Here is a 20,945-nt window from a genome sequence, read left to right as displayed (position 1 = left end):
GTAAAAAAAATTAAAAATCTCCAACAGTAATTAAAATCTGAAGAAATGAAACTCCACTCTTGTGAAACTAAATTTTCAGTGTCCGAGAGGTTGTTTAAAAGTTAACGGCATCAAAAATTCACTTACACTTGAATGAACAAGCCCAAACTTTTTCTGGTGTGTTTAATGGGTATCAATTGGTAAGTATCGCAACTTCATGCCCTTCATGTCTTTTAATGCCGAATCTCTCGCAAGGTACCGGTGTAGCGAAGCTTGTGGAGGAGCAGGGCAAATCGGACAGTATCTTCCTGCTTTCCGCCTTTAACTGCACATGTGCGGATGCCGGAAGTTGCTGTCCGATTTACTCCATATCAACAGTGAGCGCTGATAGCCTCACTGTTATTTCTACTGCAAAATCCTCGCCATTCGGTCTACTCCTCATAATCCAAAGTCACTTAATTCAAATTATTTGATTATTTCATTTATGTTTTAGCATTAAATTCCCACTTTCCTCTTCTATTTATTTTGATTAATTCAAATTACTGGACATTTAGTTTTTATTTAATACAAAAACAATGTGAAATTATGAGGAGTATTTTGTCCTATGATAATCGTGTTGTATTTTTTCATTTATTTGAGATTCCTTATGATAAGAGCCACAATATATTTTTTTAAACAAGCCCAATTAAAATGTGGTGATATTTCCTAAAGCATTGACTGCACAATGTTTGACGGAGTGATTTATGTGACTGGAAGACATGGATTCCTATGTCAGCACTGTACTGACCGCACTGATTTATAGGCAGCAACGCTGTCTCCTCTTCCAGGTGGGCCTGTGTTGTGTTCATACTTGGTGCAGCCCAGGTATACTGACATTGCTTCTTCTGATAAGTTGTAAGTCCTGCAAATTCCAGATTCTAAGTACAAATTGCTACCCAATTTCACAGTTATATGATCTCTAATGGCTTGGTGGGTATACAAACCATGTAGTGTGGTACTGAGTCATACAGATCAGGAAGGCCCCAGGTTCCACCTCCAGGTTGTGCGGAGTTAGCTAATCTAAACTGAAACTGGAATGCAGGCACTGTAATTGGCTTCAGTGGCTCTAGGCTGTTCCTTCATTCCTGTGAGGAAACATTCCAACTCTCCTTACCACTTCCTACTATGTGGGTCCGGTGGTGACCAATAACTCAAATCAACTTACCACTTAATTGAACAATGTGTTTGTACTGTAACACGCCGAGTTACTGGGCCACACACTGTGAAGATAGCGATGTAAAAGATAATGGTTGTGCATCTGACAGTCTCAGTGTACCTCACCATACTGCAGTCACAAGGCTGTATCTCCCACATATTTTGGATTATTGATAAAATTTCGGTCCATAGAGAGGGCTCAGCAACCTTCCATTGAAGTGAAAGACTATGAAAGCTGTCACACCTAAAGTATTTGTCAACCAAACAGTTTCCAATGTTCTTAGAACCTCAATCTACACAGTGAGAACCAGCTTTATAGCTGAGCTTTAGAAAGGCTCTGTTTCTCAGTGAAGTTAATGCGAAATCAGTGACACTGGTTGTCACATGCTGACTCTACAAGCACATCAAAGTCATATTATAGGAGTTTCAAGAAGCAACACAGGGTCTTCAGCCCATCTAATTTACCCTGCCATTCATGTCTACGTTCAGGACCATTTTCCATCTCCCATCAAGCTCATTGCACTCTGCATCTAAGACACAGAGATATCAAGGACCCTAATTTGAATAAATTATTCTGGCCGTTAAATGTTCTTGGGGTGCTGTCCTGCCGTCAGCACATCTACCTTATCCAATATGGTGGCTGCACACTTCCGGCTGGAAATACGCGTGCGCTTCCAACATATTGGTAGCTTAGTAGACTGGTTAGCGCCCATATTTTCAATAGAACGCATTTATTTATAATAATAACAATAACTTTAATTCATACAACTCAAAAAGTCCACCAGCAGCTCAAGATTCAGCACTAAGGTTGCATATACACTACAGCTGCATCAGTAGAAAACAAATTTTGCTCGACACCAGCACTATAGTTGTAAGGACAGATTGGCTGCGAGTGCATCTTGGAAAATTGTGAGCAGCATGCCTGTGATTTTCTGATTCTTGCTCACAACCAGCGAGAACTTGGGATATCTACCCTATAGTGGAAATGTAGCCTAAATCCTGAGTCAGGCTTGACCTGACACCAGAGCATGAAGGGTAAATGCCAACATGAACTGTTTGGGCTAAACAGCCTGTTTCTGTGTTGTAACTTCTTCGTATTTCTATGAGACTCCCATGAGGAGGGGGGTTTCACACAGCTTTGATGTGGAGTTGGCTTGGGCCTTGCCTACAAATTTGCACTATACTGGTTTGGTGTTGGAGTGAAGTGAAACAGCTTTGCATCGACTCTGAAATTGTGTGGGTAAAGCTGAGAGACAAGGCTTCCAGTGCAGACCCTTGCTCAACAGCAGTTCCAGTTTATGTGAGCAGGAACTCTTTTCCATGTCTGGAATAGAACCATGTAAAATTTATCCTGTAGTGTAAATGGACCCTAAAAAGGAATCATTTGGATATGAGAATTTTAAAAATTATAAATTTAGAGCTTTCTCTGGTAGCTGAGTGCATAAGCGGATTGCCTGGATGGGTTTAGAGCTCAGAAGCACAATTTCCCTGGCGTTGATGGTCATTACTCAGTTGGCAGCATTAAGTGTAACCAGTCATATAAGAAAAGTCATTGTTCTAGATGTTTACGTGTGGGGTCTTTTTCCAAGTTTATGTCACACATATTGGAAAATTGCGGCCATGAAGCCCACAATTTTCCATCTATTCATTTTAATGAACAGAAAATCGAAGGAATTGCGCCCATGATTTCCTCATATGCACTGCCAGCAGGAGATGCTCCCATCAGGAGCACAAGCTTTTAAAATTGTGGTTCATGTTTATAAATGTAAGTTTTGTTGTTTATAATACCATATTTACCACAGAAGGTAAAGCATAGTTGCAATCCACTAAAATATTATTGATTTAAAAAAAAAATGTTTCTAGTGATCCTAGTGGAAAACATTTAAGTATTTATTCTTGTGTTGCTCTTTGATGAATAGATATTAATGAATGTGCTCTGGATCCGGAGATTTGCCCCAATGGAATATGTGAAAATCTTCGGGCCAGCTACCGCTGTATCTGTAACATTGGCTATGAGTCTGACTTAAGTGGGAAGAATTGTGTGGGTAAGTAAAGCTATGAATGTTTCTGTATAATTTAGCGGCAGAGCAGCTTTCTCTTTTTTGTTGTTCCTTCAGCTTCCCTGCAGGAAATCACTTATCACCGGCCAGCAGAGCACCCAAACTCTAATAAAGGACATTTACTGAAAATGATTAGTGTGAAAGCCGTAGAATAAAAAAATATTTTTAGCCTGAGCGTTACATAAAGCTGCAGGGAAAAAGTTCCTTCACTTAGTAATTTTTTAGAAAACTGTGGAGATGCAAATGAGCTAGAACTAACATTTCATATGATGCTTTGTTCGTTCTGTTATGTTTAGAAATAACAATTTTACTCATACACTTTTGCTTCTCCCAGTTGCGATATTACTTTTGCCCCTATCCCGTGTTTGCTTCTCCTGCTACAGTTTTAGTAACCCCCTTTTGTTTTTGAGAAGAAAGGCCATTTTAACTGATTTAATTGGAGTTATTTTTGATAGCACATTTCTATGTAGTGAGGTAAGAGAAAGCATTGCTGAAAGTCTTTGCTTTCCCTGCACATGTTCGACTCAAAGGAATTCTACATCTGTTTACCATGGAGCCTTGGGAGCCAAAGATCATTCGTGCCTTTGGCAAAAAAAATCATTTCCACTGACATTTGTCAAAAATATTGTTTCTTCAAATATTCCTCAAGCTTTTTCTTTCTCAATGTATTTGTTTAATGCGTTGCACTGAGAGGCAGCTGCCAATGTAACAGCAGCCAAAATGCTCTAATGTCTATAACATGATTACAAGTGTACAGGGTACTTTATATACTCTATATCGGAGAGTTGCAAGTATCCAATATGTTTAACACTTTCACAGACATATTCCATGACTTGGTCACTGGTTTATGGTGAGTGAATAAGTTAAATTCAATTTTTATTGCGTGGAATTCCAACATTTTTACTGCTGTTTGAGGATTGTGTTCTGCAATCCAGTCTGTTTTCAGTAAAAACACAAAGCTAGTGGCTTTGGCTACAAAGGGTAAAGGAGCTGCTGTTTCCCATAATCAGGGTTATGGTAAATAAATAAGTCAATTTCTGTTTTATTAAATGGGAATCCAGGACTTTTACTTGTGTTTTGAAGATCACATCGAGTGATTCTGTCCAATCTTTCTCAAGGTAATATTCTGTCAGAAATTTTATTTTATTTTCTCCTTTTATATATACATTGCATTTTTTCTATATTTTACATATTTTCTCTTTGTTTTTAATCATTGTTTTTTCCTGGTTTTCCTTATTCAATGCTTTTCCTGCTTGTTTTACTCCTTATGTGGCTCGGTGTCAATTATTTTTGTTTTATAACACTCCTGTGAAGTGCCTTGGGACGTTTTACTATGTTAAAGGCGCAATATAAATACAAGTTGTTGTTGTTGTTGTTGTCCTTCTTCTGTAAAGTAGGGATGTCCTGGGCTGCAGAGCTCTCCTCGGCTGTGAGATCCACTGTTCCATCATCACAGAGTGCTCAATTTTGTGTCTGATTACGATCCTGAGAAGCACCTTGGGACGTTTTAATACGTTAAAGGTGCTTATTCAATGCAAGTTGTTGTTGTTGCTCTTTCTAATCATCCACCTAAGAGCCAACAGAACGTGCCCAATGAGAAGACTAATCCAGCTGAATGGCAGCTGAGGCTAGCATTGAACTCCCACTCTCCAAAATGAGTGTCCAGCAGTTTGTGTTTCAGTAAGCAAGCCAACAGTCTCATACATATTGGAAAAATAGCCACGGTCCTTCCTTGACATTATTGTTTGTTTTTTTTCCAGTTGAGGTTTGTCTGTATTTAGGTAGGAATGGTGTCAATTGTACATCTATTATAAAAATTGATACTGTTGTTATTGAAATTATGTTGAACTTCTGATAAGGTGATGTCTATGAACCATTTTATTATCATATAAATAACACACATTCATAATTGGTTCCAAACTTCATGTTATAGTTATTGTCATATAATGTGACACTCATTTTCACTCATTTATAATTTTTTAATATTAAAAAAAAAAGTAAGTTTATTTTTAGCCCTGTAAAAAACTTTAATTTTTTTTCCAAAAAATTAAATTTTTGTTTAAAATATTTAATTTAATGTAATTTTAACTAATTTTAAAAATGCGATTAAAAAAAAATGTATTTAATGTTTTGATGTGTTTTTTGAGTGATCCTCATTCATACTTTTAACAGGTCTAAGCTGAGAGACCTGTCAAAAGTATGAAGGGAGATTCCCTTCTTCCATTGATTCCCCATGGCACACGTGATCACAGGGACGCTTGCGAACTGCTTGCGCCCCTGGGATACCTGCGCCCTGCGCATTTCGTAGAGCAGAGGCCCAGGAGCGAAAATGTCCTGACCTCCAGAGCCCTCAGGTAAGGGTATAGATTTTTTCCTGATCGGAAGCCTCTGCATGCAGGAAGCCTCCGATCAGAAAATACAGGCCATTAAATCACTCGGTTCTCTTTCTTGACCTTTCTTTACCTTTCTTTGACTGATTCACTAAGTTTTAAATTATACCATGATTAAAATATATAACAATGAACAGCAAGCAAGCGTTAATGGGGGAAAAATTCAGGAGCGCCCTGTTTGGGGTGCTAACTTTTGAAATCTGGAAAAATTAGCACCAGGCACTAGTGATTCTCAGCTTTCTCTAAATTTGGTGTTAGCGTTCCAAAGGACGCAGACGGGGCAGTAGTGGTGCAGAGCTGCACCATGTCCCATGCAGCGCTGCCAAGATCCGAGGCTCCTTCGCTCCCTTAAAGGGAAGGGCCATCGCTGCAGGCTCTGCATTGGGACCAGTTAGCTGGTCCCCGACTGTCCCTGCGATCTGGCCCGATCAGCCCCATGCACTCCAGCAGAGTGCCGGGCTGATTGATCGTGGCCGAAGAAAAATGGAAAAAAATTGAAATAATGCATTGCAACAATTTTTATACTTACGTCACCAACATCCCCTTTAACTTGCGCCCCGAAACGCCCGGCCTCCCGAACAACGCCTCCTGCAGCTGTCGGTGTTGTCACCCGACGATGCTGCTGGGGGTGGAACCGAAGTTCGGGTCCGGGGTGCTACCGGGGCGATGCACAGGACGCAGGAGATCGTGGCACAATGTGTTACCGCCGCCGCAAACCTCTCGGCTAATTTAGCGGGAGTCGTTCATTTCACCACGCCCGGTCGGTAAGTCATTAGTGCCCCGTTATCGCCCCGGAGACGCTAATGGGAGGCACTAAGGAGGCCAATTCCTAGGCCAATGATTCTCAATGTAGCCCCATCTAGAAATAATACATACAGATATTTAAACTGCTAATTGGTTGATACAGAAATTTAGCTTGACAAAGTCAGCAAAAGATCATGAAGCAAATGCAAAACTTTACCAAACCATTCTTACTAGATGTAACCAAATATGGGTTGGAAATAATCTATGCCTGTGTTTGTGATTAATGATTCTGCTAAGATTCTCTAATTCTTATGCGAATAGTGTTTCTCTTCTCCCTGTGATTTGTACCACTCTTATCTTCTAGACATTGATGAATGTGCAGTTAACAGGCTCCTGTGTGATAATGGGCTTTGCCGGAACACACCTGGCAGCTACACCTGCAGCTGCCCAAAGGGTTACCTCTTCAAACCAGACTCTGAGACGTGTGAAGGTGAGGATATTAATGAATGCACTCAGTTGAAAATGACATCTAACCTTTATAATAATTTGGCATCAAGAAATAGCAAGCAACTGCTTTGCAAGGTCCCACCTGCCCAAATCACTTACAGAAGAGTGCTTTTGCACTGCAGCAAACCAGCACAAATTCCACAATGTGTGCTGTCCAACAGTATCAAAAGGAGTATTTGAAAACCAGAGTTGATGTAATTGGTTGCCATTTTTTCAGACTACATTGGATTGGGCAGTAACTGTTACCTCCAGTGTTACAGGCAGAAAAAAATACTATCATGCAATCTTTTTTAACACCTCATGGTGAGAAAACTTCTACATAAATGTCTGCCCAATGGCATTTTCTCATTGCACTATGCTTTCACCAGCTGTCAGAGGTGGACAGTGGACGTTTGCCTGCCCCTGACCAGTGATGTGTTTTTAAACAGGTCCTTATGCTTGTATGGAAGCAAAGACACAGAAATACAGCTGAACACTGGGAACAATCTAGGTGCCAAAATATTTATTCCCATTGCCATACCAACCTCTTGTTAATTGTGTCCCTTCCATTGGTCGTACCAACTGCAAAAGAGAAAAACCAGGTGGCAGGACCACTGACTGTAGCTGCTCTCAGTTGCAACCAGTGGGGAAAGTCAGTCAGTAGTTAGTAGACAAATTTGTCAGATAGGGTTAATGTTCTCAGGAAAGTCACAATCAACATTGCACTGGTTCTTCAGCAGTTTAGTTTGTTGAATTTGTCAGCTTGGTTGCAAATTGAAGATAATACCTGAGGTGACAGATGTGATTTCCCATTGTCATTGTTGAAACATCTCTCCACCATCACCAGCCCACCTCTACAGATAAAACAATCCCTAAACATTAAAATTGTCTGTCTCAAATTGTTCACTGTAGTCACTGTATTAAAACATATTTTGAGAGGACCCACTCCCCAAAAGCTCTGTACAAATGCACAATCTGGTTTTGAACTTTTCAATTTCAGACCGGGATGGCCTCAGATTTAATCCCTGGTATGTAGTGAATTAGCTAGTTTTAGCCAGACCAGTGCTAAGATCCTCAGTGTCACCAGGTGGGCGTAAACTTAGCCAGCTTGCTGCTTACTGAGTGTTATTGAGTGATTTCTGCAAGAAAATGCATGTGGATATCGGTCAAGGATAGGTTCAAACTCAGACATGGTGCCCCCCTGGTTAAATAGCCTGTCAGTACACTGGGCTAAATTTTTCTATGTTATACCGACCAAAAGTGGGCATTATAGTGACCAAAAGTGAAGGGTAATAAGGCAAGAAGGTCCACCATCACAGGACCAATTGCACGTCGAGAAAGTCAAACGATCAATGCGCCAAGAATCTTCCTCCGCACACTCCAGCAGGAAAGCAGGCCAGGTGCTCCTTGTCTGCCCTGCTATATATAAATGATGGTGCAGAGGTGGATCCTGAGCACCCAGCTGATTTTCCTGCCCCCTGCCGGTACTACCACAGGGACTGCCAGGGATGGTGGAATGCCCGCTGAAGCCCCATATGGAAGTTGAGGGTTCACGTTAAACCATACCCCATACATGAATCAGCTCCTTCTAGAGAAGCGGGAAAGTTAGAGCATTCTGAGTAGAATAATGGCCCGTAATTTGCAGTCAGCAGCGAAGCAAAGGTGTTCGCCGCTGACCCCAGCGATCTCTGTGGCGAGAAATTTGCCTTTCTCGACGTGCAGTTCATTCTAATGCTGTGTAATGGGGATTCCCAGCGAAGAGCTGCAGCGACGTCAACAAGCTGTCTAAGCAGCCAATCACATTGAAGAATTCTCACAGACAGCAAACCAGGAAATGAAAAGCTGCTTTTATTCCCACTTTTAAAAAATGTTACAGAGAGCAAAATAAAGACTGGGACTTTCACATGGGGATAAGGTAGAAGTTGAAATATGAATAAACTTAAAATAAATTAAAATTAAAAAAAAATTGTGATTTTTATCATAATGAAATTTGACACTCCACAAATATAAAAAATAGTTATTCAGGGCCATAACATTTGTTGAGCAGTCAGTACGCTGGTAAAACCCAAGATACACCTATTCCAACAAGGCTTAACATTTAATGGGGTATTTAACAGCGATATTAGCGCAGAAAGCTCCAAGTTTTCGTCAGCTTCAATGATTTCACTGATTATACTAATCGCCGGCTATGGGGGGTGGGGGAATTGTCCACAGTGCAGTCTGTGTCAGAGCAGTGAATGACTGACCGCAACTTCAGGATTCCCATGTTTAGATGCGCATGCATTAAATCCTGAAGCTGCGGTCAGTTTCAGAGGGGTAATGACGGCGAACACTGACAGTTTGCCGTCATTACCCACTACAAAATCTGGACCATTGTTGTTTCCCACAGATGCTGTTGTTTTGTTAAGAAATTTCTCAAACTCCTTAAAACCTTGTTTTCCATGTGGTTGACTCAATGGAGCTGAACCAGGGCACTGTGGTTTGGGGAATTTTAATCTTTTAGTTTGGACAGTAAAAATTCTCCCAAATGGCGTAACAAGACTGATGTAAAACAGGTGTCTTTTGACGTGTATTTCCAGGATATCCAGCATTTTGTAAGTGGTAAACCAAAAGGTACTTTTTTCTTGTTTTTCTAATGTAACGCACACATGTAATAAGAGCCCTTTTGTAAACACTAAAACCACCAACTGAATTCCTGATTTGAAACAGATATTGTATTTGATCATAAGATAATGCCTGCTTGAGAAAGGTCACAACACTAAAGCTTTGGTGTGGTTCTGAGGTTTGGTTAACCTGAGTGGAAAACTATACTCCATGTTTATTTTTGGGTAACCCAGTAGCAACTAAAGCCCATGTGCAATTCTCATAGCTCTGTTATCCTTCACTAAATGTCCCAGAGCATGCTGAAACTGCAGTTTTTTATGACTAAATGGGATACATTTAATATTAAACCATGCTATTCACTAGAAATGTCTTTGATCCACTTGATTTGCAAGACTATTTCAATGTTCCCTTCTGTTCAAGGTGGAATTGTGCCATAACATTACTGCCATCTCTTCCCTAGCAGCAGCTTCCCTCAGAACTGATGCCAGTCGCAAAATTATGGCTGGTGGACTCATTTACCTCGGGTTGAGATTCAAACATTCAGCCTACCTCTTGATCCAATGTGCCCTCAAGATCAGTTTATAAATAGTTAACAGATTGTTGCTGATGACACAGTCATCTTTATGCACATAGATCAGGAGTGTCCCATGAAACTAAAATAAGTTAACATTGCACTTGTAAATTCCAACAAGAATGCAGATACATTAAAAAGTCACACAAAAAAAAGATACTTTCACCCAGGGAACTGAAACAGAATGATATTAAGCATTAGGTCAAGTTTTCAAGTTTTACACATTTGGGCAGCCTGAAATCACTCAGAACTGATGGCAAACTATTATTTATTTTATAATTTTCAATTGAATCATTTTCCATTCTTATCTAAGACATAACATATGGGCCAATAATGTGAGAGGATGAACTACCACAGTGGTTCAGGTGCTCAGGTTTCAAGTAACCGGGCACAGAGGAGTGAGGCCTCTGTGCTTGATGTGTTGAGTGCAGAGTAATGCAGGTAGGAAGCACCTTGCATTCTTTACCGTATTATCCACCCATTGTGTGCAACCATGCCCTGATGATATCCAGTGGCAATGCCTGATACAGTCCAAGTGGTTACCAAGTCATTGATGTCAAGGAAATGATAGGACCTTCACTTTTACCCACAGCACTGTACTGAGTGGGGACTAATTGCTTCATATAGAGTCAAACATTGCTTTTCAGTACTTTTCACTCAGGGGTTACTAAAAATAATTCTTAGGATTTAAGAAAAACGAAAATTGTAAATATTTTTTGTTATTTGACTGCATGACAATGTAAATCTGTAATAATATTTAAGAGTGACTATTCTGTTTCTCCAGATGTTAATGAATGTGAGAACAGCCCTTGCGTTAATGGAGAATGCAGGAACACAGCAGGTTCATTCTCCTGTGAGTGCTCTACTGGTAGCAAACTGGATCCAAGCAGAACTGTCTGCATTGGTAAGACAGACAATTTCACTTTATTACTAATGGCAAAGGTCAAAGGACAAACTCAAAAGATTTCAGAGCTGAGAAAATAAATTAGATTTTAGCCTTATATTATTCTTTAAACAGATGGGTGCTGATTTTCTTCTCAAATGATGTTATATTTAATGTACTGCAATGCCTTATGATGAGGTTATTAAAGTGTAAAGTTCTGACATTTAAGTATTTAAATACTAACGCCACCATTAAGTTGCCATTTCTCTTCATTACATTTTCACAATTAGTCATGAAAAATAGAAATCCTTTCCTTTCTGAGTCATGAGCCTTTAATATATCAAAGTATCAAATTAGTTTTAATGATCTATTTGACGAATATTGGTTTGGACCTTTCCTTTAGAGTGTCAAACTCAACAAAAACAAACTATTGCCTTTGCAGTATAGAATTCAGTTACTGGTTCTGCCTCATATCCAACAGAGCAGCAATTGTTCATTGGTAATGTATATCTACTTTTCCATAGTCTGATTTATTTTCCTGAAAATGTTCTCGGCAGTGCAAATTGGGAACCTGTTAAGATGCCATTAGGAATAATTGACTCCACATAGTACTGGCTTGACACCTTCACATCCCTGAAACTCATTAAAGGGGTGGACTATCTTATTTTCTTACTTCCGATCAGAAAAGTGCTGCGCATTACAGCAAAATGTCATTATTACTGAGTATCGGCATTCTTACATTGTGTCTGACATCTATTTAAAGCTGAGTTGGACTGTGGTGTCCGGTCACAGTGGATCTTTGAGGAGCTGCAGGTGCAGTTATAATTACAGTATATCAATACTCAGGTAGCATAATGATGCACTGTGCTAAAGCACCAACCCACTAAAATTCATTTATAAAACCTTCATAACGATGTCATAAGTACAGAAGTAAATGGAAAAAAACATATTTAAAAGCGATCCCCACTCTTCCCCCATCCCCTCCCCAGCCTACAGTGCTGAGAAAGACAAGGTGTGGAGATGCCGGAGTTGGACTGGGGTGGACAAATGTAAGAAATCACACAACACCAGGTTATAGTCCAACAGCTTTATTTGAAATCACAAGCTTTCGGAGCGCTGCTCCTTCTTCAGGTGAAGTGGAGAAATGCATAAAGACACAGCTTATATAGTCAGAGAATCATGTCAGATGTTTACAGGTAACCTTTCCAACTGCCATTTATCGCACCTCGGCAGAGAGATAATCACAGTAGTCAAAGGTGTGAATGGTGTCCAAACAGGTCAGTCAGGGAAACATTACATCAAAGAACAATGAGGTGGGGTCACAAGGGGTCAAATATTGCAGATGCTGGGGTCTGTATGAAAAACAAAAAAACAGACAAAAAGCATTTTTTTTTGGCTGGAAATCACAGCAGGTCCAGCCGCATCTGTGTAGAGAGAACAAGCCAATGTCGACTCGAGTCTGGATGACCCTGCATCAGGTGGGGTTACATGTAGCGTGACATGAACCCAAGATCTCGGTTAAGGCCGTCCTCATGGGTGCGGAACTTAGCTATCAGTTTCTGCTCGACGATTTTGCGTTGTCGTGTGTCTCGAAGGCCACCTTGGAGAATGCTTACCCGAAGATCGGAGGCTGAATGTCCTTGACTGCTGAAGTGTTCCCCGACTGGGAGGGAACACTCCTGCCTGGTGATTGTTGCGCGGTGTCCGTTCATCCGTTGTCGCAGTGTCTGCATGGTCTCGCCGATGTACCATGCTCCGGGGCATCCTTTCCTGCAACGTATGAGGTAGACAACGTTGGCCGAGTCACATGAGTATGTACCATGTACCTGGTGGGTGGTGTCCTCACGTGTGATGATGGTATCTGTGTTGATGATCTGGCATGTCTTGCAGAGGTTGCCGTGGCAGGGTTGTGTGCTGTCGTGGTCGCTGTTCTCCTGGAAGCTGGGTAATTTGCTGCGAACGATGGTCTGTTTGAGGTTAGGCGGCTGTTTGAAAGCGAGTAGTGGAGGCGTGGGGATGGCCTTAGCGAGGTGTTCGTCGTCATCGATGACATGTTGAAGGCTGCGAAGAACATGGCGTAGTTTCTCCGCTCCGGGGAAGTACTGGACGACGAAGGGTACTCTGTTGGTTGTGTCCCGTGTTTGTCTTCTGAGGAGGTCTATGCGATTTTTCGCTGTGGCCCATCGGAACTGTCGATCGACGAGTCGAGCGTCATATCCCGTTCTTACAAGGGCGTCTTTCAGTGTCTGTAGGTGTCCATCGCGTTCCTCCTCGTCTGAGCAGATCCTGTGTATTCGCAGGGCTTGTCCATAGGGGATGGCTTCTTTAACGTGGTTAGGGTGGAAGCTGGAGAAGTGAAGCATCGTGAGGTTGTCCGTGGGCTTGCGGTAGAGTGAAGTGCTGAGGTGTCCGTCTTTGATGGAGATTCGTGTGTCCAGGAATGAGACTGATTCTGAGGAGTAGTCCATGGTGAGTTTGATGGTGGGATGGAACTTGTTGATGTTATCGTGTAGTCTTTTCAGTGATTCTTCGCCGTGGGTCCATAGGAAGAAAATGTCGTCGATGTATCTGGTGTATAGCGTTGGTTGGAGATCCTGTGCAGCGAAGAAGTCTTGCTCGAACTTGTGCATGAAGATGTTTGCGTATTGGGGTGCGAATTTGGTCCCCATGGCTGTTCCGTGTGTTTGGGTAAAGAACTGGTTGTCGAAGGTGAAGACATTGTGGTCAAGGATGAAGCGGATGAGTTGTAGGATGGCATCTGGAGATTGGCTGTTGTTGGTGTTGAGTACTGAGGCTGTCGCAGCGATGCCGTCATCGTGGGGGATACTGGTGTAGAGTGCCGAGACGTCCATCGTGGCGAGGAGTGTTCCTGGTTCAACTGGTCTGTGGGTGCTGAGCTTCTGTAAGAAGTCTGTAGTGTCGCGACAGAAGCTGGGGGTTCCCTGTACGATGGGTTTCAGGATGCCCTCGACATATCCAGAGAGGTTCTCACACAGGGTTCCGTTGCCTGATGCGATAGGACGTCCAGGTGTGTTGGCTTTGTGTATCTTTGGGAGGCAGTAGAAGTCACCCACGCGGGGAGTACGTGGGATGAGAGCATGCAGGATGCTTTGAAGGTCTGGATCGAAGGTTTTGATCAGTCTGTTGAGTTGGCGGGTGTGTTCTTTGGTCGGATCTGCGGGTAACTGTCTGTAGTGTTCCTGGTTGTCCAGTTGTCGGTATACTTCTTTGCAATAGTCCGTTCTGTTCTGTATGACGATGGCACCTCCTTTGTCTGCTGGTTTGATGACGATGTTGCGGTTGGTCTTGAGAGCGTGGATGGCGTTGCGTTGTGCTCGGGTGACATTCTGGACTGTCTTGTGAGTGCGGCTGATGAATCTGGCATTGATGCATCTCCTGACAGCTTGAGCATACATGTCAAGCTTAGGGCAGCGACAAGAAAGACAAGGGAGGAGATTTGTGAGGCACTGAGGATCATTGTGAGGGAGTCACTGGAAACTGGTGAAATACTATAAATTGGAAACAGGCTAATGTGATGCTCATTCAAAAAAGGGAATAAAGCAGACAGAGGCATTTACAGACTCATTAGTCTTACTTCTATTCCATGTAAAAATATTGGAATTGACTATCAGGAGTAAACTTGAGGATTATCTGTAGCCTGTCTAACAGCAGTCATTATGGATTCAGAAGTGGAAGATACCTGACTGGCCAACCTCCTCGACTTCTTTGAAGAAGTGACAAACCAGTTGGACTGTGCAAAGACCTACGACATGTTGTACCTCGACTGCCAAAAGGCAGATGACACAGTTCCATCCAAAAAGCTATTAATGTAATTGTGGGATTCAGGGTAAGCCCTGCGAATGCATAAGAAATTGGCTGAAAGGTAGAAATAATGAATATTCATTGGAGAAGTTCTGTCAGGGTGGGGGAGTGCAAGTACTGAGTGGGGTGCCTCAGGGTTGGGTGTTGAGACCACTCCTGTTTCTAATTTACATAAATTAGCTGGATTTGAAAACTCAATGCAAAGTGGTCAGACTTGCAGATAATACCAAACGGGGAAGCAGCTCAGAAGTTACAGAATAAGTTGGATAAAATATGTAAGTAGGCAGAAAATAGAAGATGAAACTTAATGCTGACAAATATAAAAGTATCCACACATAGGAAGAAATCATAAGTGAATCAGGAGTTGAAATAGCTGACAATGAAGCTGAAAGAGAATCAGCACTCAGCATGTCTAAACAATGCAGGGCAGCAATCAACAAAGTCAATAGAATATTAACCTACATAGCCAAAAGTAGAATGCAAGTCAGAGGAAGTTGTGATCAAAACGTACGGTGTTCTGATCAGACTGCACCTTAAGTACTGTATCCAGTTCTGGTCACTGAGACAAAAGAGAGACATTCAGGGGGGAAATTTAACCCCAAAAAACAGGCAGGTTTAGGTTGCGTGGGAGGTTAAAGTGTTAGAAATCTGAATCCCGATCCCAACCCATCCATTTCTGGGAGGTGGGATGGAGGGCTAGCCCGCTCCCAGGAGGCGGGTTGGCACTTTAAATATTATAATTAGGCTGCGTGCCTCAGTTTGAAGCACCATTTTTAATTTAAATCTGGCAGCCAGGTTTCCCGGGCCTCGGCGATCCCGCCAGCTAAAGGAAAGCGAGGACTGCTGGATGCAGGAGATAAGTGCCTTTCCACATACCTGCTGGGTCCAGCGTATCTGCCTTGCCAGCACTCCCGCGATCGGACACCACCTCCCGACCCTTCCGGTCTCCCCCCTGTCAGCCCACGAGGCCTCCGATCTCACCCCCCATCCTGGCCTCTGATCTCTTCTTCCATCCCCCCTCCCCCCCGGCCTTCAATCTTCCCGCCAACCACCCCCCTCCCATCCCGGCCTCCGATCTCCCCCACCCCCCGGCCTCTGATCTGGGGAAACTTGGGCTTTTTAGTCTGGAAAAGATGCCATCTGTGAGGTGACATTATATAAGGTAGTTAAGGGAATGGAAAAGGTATACCTGGAATATTACATGAAGTTAAATAGCAAGTGTAGGATAAGGGAACATAGATTTGAACTAGTAGAAGGTAAATTGAGGAATATTGTCAGAAAATTCTTCTTTACACAAAGAGTGATCAACATATGGAATAGATTTCCAGGAAGAGTAGTAGAAGTGAAAACCCTGGAATCTTTTAACAGAAAATTAGACGTTGAAATGGGGAGGCTCTCTCTGGGTGGATGGGTCTAATGGCCTTCTTCATCTGTCATTATCTTGTGATCTTGTGACATGTGGACATCAGATGACAACAGGATTGGCCTTGACTGTGATGCCTTCTGTGGTTACATAGCCAACATTCAGCATCCGTATTCACATGAAAAATGACCACTTGGGTGAGGTATCTGTGGAACTGTATGCAGCAAAGAGGGCAGTGTCTTTGGGAGAGGAGGAGAAAAAGGGTGGATAAAATGTACTTTTAGATTTCTATTTTCAGTTCAGTAATTTCCAGTCAGCCCACTTAAAGAGTTAGAATATGAAGTCCTAAACTGAATAGGTGACAGCCCTATGTTGGGTCCTAATCTTAGCTTTGCTGCTGAGGGCAGATGATAATCAGAAGCTACGTATCTTCCCAAAAAAAGGAGAGAACGTTATTCTTGAGTCTGTCTAGTGCAGTTCCTTGTGGTTGCCTCAGAACATTAATGACAAACAGCTGGGAATGATTCGTTTTGCCTATACACACATCAATCTTTATTTAAAAAAAAGCAAATTCTTCAGATTATGGCTGGGCCAGCCCATAAATACTGCTAACACATTACGTGGCGAGTAGAGCAACATATACCTTTCCAAGAGTTGAGTATGTGGATATGTTGAGTACCCATTCATATTGGGGTCAAGCTCAGGACATTCTCAGATATTTGCCAGTAAAAAGGACTCATTATTTCTTGCTAATTACTTGAATTTTCTCACAATTTACAACAGACAGCGTGAAAGGAACTTGCTGGTTGAATGTCCAAAACAGCCGTTGTGAAGTAAACATCAATGGAGCCACACTGAAGTCAGAATGCTGTGCTACTCTGGGGGCTGCGTGGGGCAGTCCTTGTGAACGCTGTGAACTAGGTATTGAAAACAGTGGATCAGAGAAAAAACATTTACAATTATGAAAATGTGCTGGAAATTGAACTAAATTGTGCATGATTTTTAAAATAAGGACTACTTCCTCAAGCCAGTTTCTTGGATTGTTATAACAGCAATTTGAAATCAATCTTTGTGTTTTTGGCACCAAACCAGGAGCGTAGGATTAAGTTTACTGTGGAGTTTCTTACTAATAACAAAATGAGATGTTTAGTAAATTAACCAGAATATTTCCTCACTTTATTTACTTTTGAACCTTTAACATCTTTCACTTGCTTGAGAACTAATGGTTTCAGAAACTCTACTAAAAAAAGTAAATTGTGTATGCCTTGATATCATGCTATGTGATATTAGTAATGAATGCATTAACTATTTGTATGAAATTCCTCTGCTATTTTAATGAAGGCCCCAACCCAATTAAATCTTTTAATGAATTTTCCTTACTAATATTGTACAGCGTGATTTCAAGGCAGTGTTGTTTTATATGTGTTAGTATATCTATTCCTTTCTCTCTCATGTACTTAACTGCCCCTTAAATGCATCTATGCTATTCACCTCGAATACTGCGAGTTCCACATTCTCACCACTCTCTGAGTAAAAAGGTTTCTTATTCCTTATTGGATTTATTAATGGCTATCTTATATTTATCGTCCCTAGTTTTGGATTCCCCCACAAGTGGAAACATCTTCTGTACATCTATCCTATCGAACCCCTTCATAATTTTAAAGCCCTCTATCAGGTCACCTCTCAGTCCTCTTCTTTTCTAGAGAAAAGAACCCCAACCTATTCAGTTTATCATGACAGTTGAACCCTCTCAATTCTGGTATTGTGGCGACACGCCACCACTGGACATAATCCGCTCACGGCGGCACAGACAGTCTAAGCAGAAGCCCCCAACCGGGGGCCCTTTCCTCCAGCAACTTGTTTCCCGCAGGGACAGGCTGCCGGGAGCACTTCCTGTCTGGGAAGTATTTAAGTGGATGCGCGGGCTTTTCTAGTTCCAGTTTGTCATGTGGTTGGAATAAAGCAGTTGTGTTTTCAATAGCTCTGGTCTCGACTCCCACGTTTGCCGCGGTATCTCAACACTGGTGACCCCGACGCTCAGGACGAATCCTAAGCTAGCATGGCGGATACAAACGCAGTCACGGTTAAATTACCAGACTTTTGGGAGAACCTCGCCGAAGCCTGGTTCGTTCAAGCTGAGTCCAGATTCCGGCTGAAAGGCATTACAGTCGACGCCACGAAGTACGACTACCTCGTCGCCTCGCTCACCTACGCTACAGTCCCCAAGGTTTGGGCAGCGCTGCAGAATCCACCAACAGAGGGCAAGTACGAACATCTGAAGGCTGCGCTACTTAAAAAATTTCAAACATCCTCTTACCAGCGCCACTGCCAACTCCTGGACCTCCCCGGCCTTGGTGACGCTTCACCATCAGACCTGCTTTCCCACATGCTGTCCCTCTCAGACGACAAAAACCCCGGCGCCCTTTTTCGCACGCTTTTCATTCGGCAGCTCCCCGCCAGCATCCGCCCGCTCATTGTGGAGTCTGACTCCACAGACCTGAATGATATAGCCGAAAAGGCCGACCGGCTGCTCTCTGCACAGGCCGCTCGCGACGTCGCGCCCGACCTCACGGCAACGACCACGCGGTCTTCCCGGGCCGCTAGGCCCGACCGCCCTACCACTCCGGGTCACTGCTACTACCACACCCGTTTTGGCGCTAGGGCTCAACGCTGCACGCCACCGTGTACCTTCAAACCCCCCCCCGCACCGGCCCCCGCGATGGCCGCGGGGCAGAAGGAGCCCCTACTGTACGTCACTGACGACAGAACCAACCGCCGATTTCTGTGCAACACAGGGGCCCAGCACAGCATCACCCCCGCCTCCGCCCTCGAGATCCAACGCGGCACACGGGGTATCACACTGGCTGCAGCCAACGGCTCTGAAATCCGCACATATGGCACCCGCATGGTCACGCTCGACCTCGCGGGCCGCCGCTACCGCTGGGAGTTCCTCACAGCCAAGGTCCTCTGCCCACTCATTGGAGCCGACTTCCTACGCGCCCATGGCCTCCTTGTCGACATTCCGAAGCACCGCCTCGTCGACATCAACACTATGGCCCCCATCCCCGGCGCCTTTACCCCGGCCCGTTCGGCCGGCCTGACGACCTACTGCCTCGCCAGAGCCACGGACGACTACTCGGCACTCCTAGCTGAGTTTCCCGCCCTCACTAACCCGACCTTTTCGGCCAAAGCCGCCAAGCATGGTGTGGAACACTATATCCCCACCACCCCAGTTTCTGCCCACGCCCGCAGACTCAACCCGGCCAAGCTGGAAATCGCGCGGGCCGAGTTCACCACCATGGAACAACTCGGCATCATCCGCCGCTCCAGCAGCCCTTGGGCCTCGCCCCTCCACATCGCCTCCAAGCCCGGCGGAGGCTGGCGCCCTTGCGGGGACTACCGCCGCCTCAACGACGCCACCACCCCCGATCGATACCCGGTGCCACACATCCAGGACTTCTCGGCCCGACTGGCCGGATGAACCGTCTTTTCCAAAGTCGACCTGGTGCGCGGTTACCACCAAGTCCCCGTACACCCCGCGGACATCCCCAAAACGGCCGTCATCACCCCATTCGGCCTGTTCGAGTTCCTGAGGATGCCCCTCGGCCTCAAGAATGCAGCACAGGCTTTCCAGCGCCTTATGGACTCAGTCCTCCGGGACCTGAACTTCCTATTCGTCTATCTAGACGACATTCTCGTGGCCAGCTCCTCCAAACAGGAACACCTCGAACACCTTCGCATCCTGTTCGGGCGCCTAGCCCAACACGGGCTCATCCTCAGCCCGGCGAAGTGCCAATTCGGCCTAACCGAGATCGATTTTCTCGGTCACCACATCACCCCTGCTGGGGCCGTCCCCCTGCCCAACAAGGTGCAGGCCGTCCAGCAATTCCCCCGCCCCACAACCATCAAGGGCCTCCAGGAGTTCCTCGGGATGGTGAACTTCTACAACAGGTTCATCCCCAGAGCCGCAGCCCTCATGAAGCCCCTATACGACTCCCTCCGAGGAAAATCCGGCAAGATGGACGTAGCCTGGACCACTGACACGGCAGCCGCCTTCGACGCCACCAAAAACGCGCTCGCCGACGCCACTCTGCTCGCGCACCCGAGGGCCGATGCCCGGGTCGCGCTCCCCACCGACGCCTCCGACCACGCGGTCGGGGCCGTGTTCGAGCAGTGGGTCAATGGCGCGTGGCAGCCACTTGCCTTCTACAGCCGCCAACTGCGCCCCCCGGAGGTCAAATACTCCACTTTCGACCGCGAGCTTCTCGCACTCCACCTGTCGGTCCGCCATTTCAGGTTCCTCCTGGAAGGCCGCCCCTTCACCGCGTATGTGTACCACAAGCCACTCACATACGCGATGGCCAAGCACACCGAACCCTGGTCCGCTAGGCAGCAACGCCAGCTCGCGGCCGTCTCCGAGTTTACTACGGACATTCAGCACGTCTCCGGTAGAGACAACGTGGTCGCCAACTGCCTTTCCCGTCCCGCCGTCTGTGCGAATCACCTCGCGGTCGACTACGCACAACTAGCAGCGGCCCAGCTCACGGACCCAGACCTCCTCTCGGCGGCTACCAGCCTGCCAGGGCTACGCCTAGCCAAGGTCGCATACGGGCCCGAAGCCACGGCAGTCACGTGCGACGTCTCACTCGGCCAACCCAGGCCGGTCGTCCCTGAGACCTGGCGCCGCCGCGTTTTCGACGCGCTCCACGGGCTCTCTCACCCGGGTTCCCGCGCATCCGTCAAACTCCTCTCCAAGCGCTTCGTCTGGCGCGGCCTCAGCAGAGATGTTCGGACTTGGGCCACCTCCTGCCTCGCCTGCCAACGGGCTAAGGTACAGCTGCACACCAAA

The 20,945-nt window shown here is 44.7% G+C and overlaps 1 protein-coding gene across 1 annotated transcript in view; it reads left to right on the top strand.

Moving 5' to 3' along the window:
- Nucleotides 1-20,945, top strand: part of fbn2 (fibrillin 2) — a 487,109-nt gene that overhangs the window by 286,140 nt on the left and 180,024 nt on the right. Inside the window, exons 18-21 of the mRNA XM_085984430.1 lie at nucleotides 3,093-3,218; nucleotides 6,732-6,857; nucleotides 10,813-10,932; nucleotides 16,880-17,017. Of these exons, the coding sequence (XP_085840556.1) occupies nucleotides 3,093-3,218; nucleotides 6,732-6,857; nucleotides 10,813-10,932; nucleotides 16,880-17,017 (510 nt within the window). The remainder of the gene's footprint in view (nucleotides 1-3,092; nucleotides 3,219-6,731; nucleotides 6,858-10,812; nucleotides 10,933-16,879; nucleotides 17,018-20,945) is intronic.

Source organism: Somniosus microcephalus, chromosome 1 (genome assembly GCF_052327205.1).
Source record: "Somniosus microcephalus isolate GS21.2 chromosome 1, FLI_Smic_1.0, whole genome shotgun sequence".
Classification (NCBI taxonomy): Eukaryota; Metazoa; Chordata; class Chondrichthyes; order Squaliformes; family Somniosidae; genus Somniosus; species Somniosus microcephalus.
The sequence above is the reverse complement of the archived record's forward strand: the minus strand, read 5'-3'. Positions and strand labels throughout refer to the sequence as shown.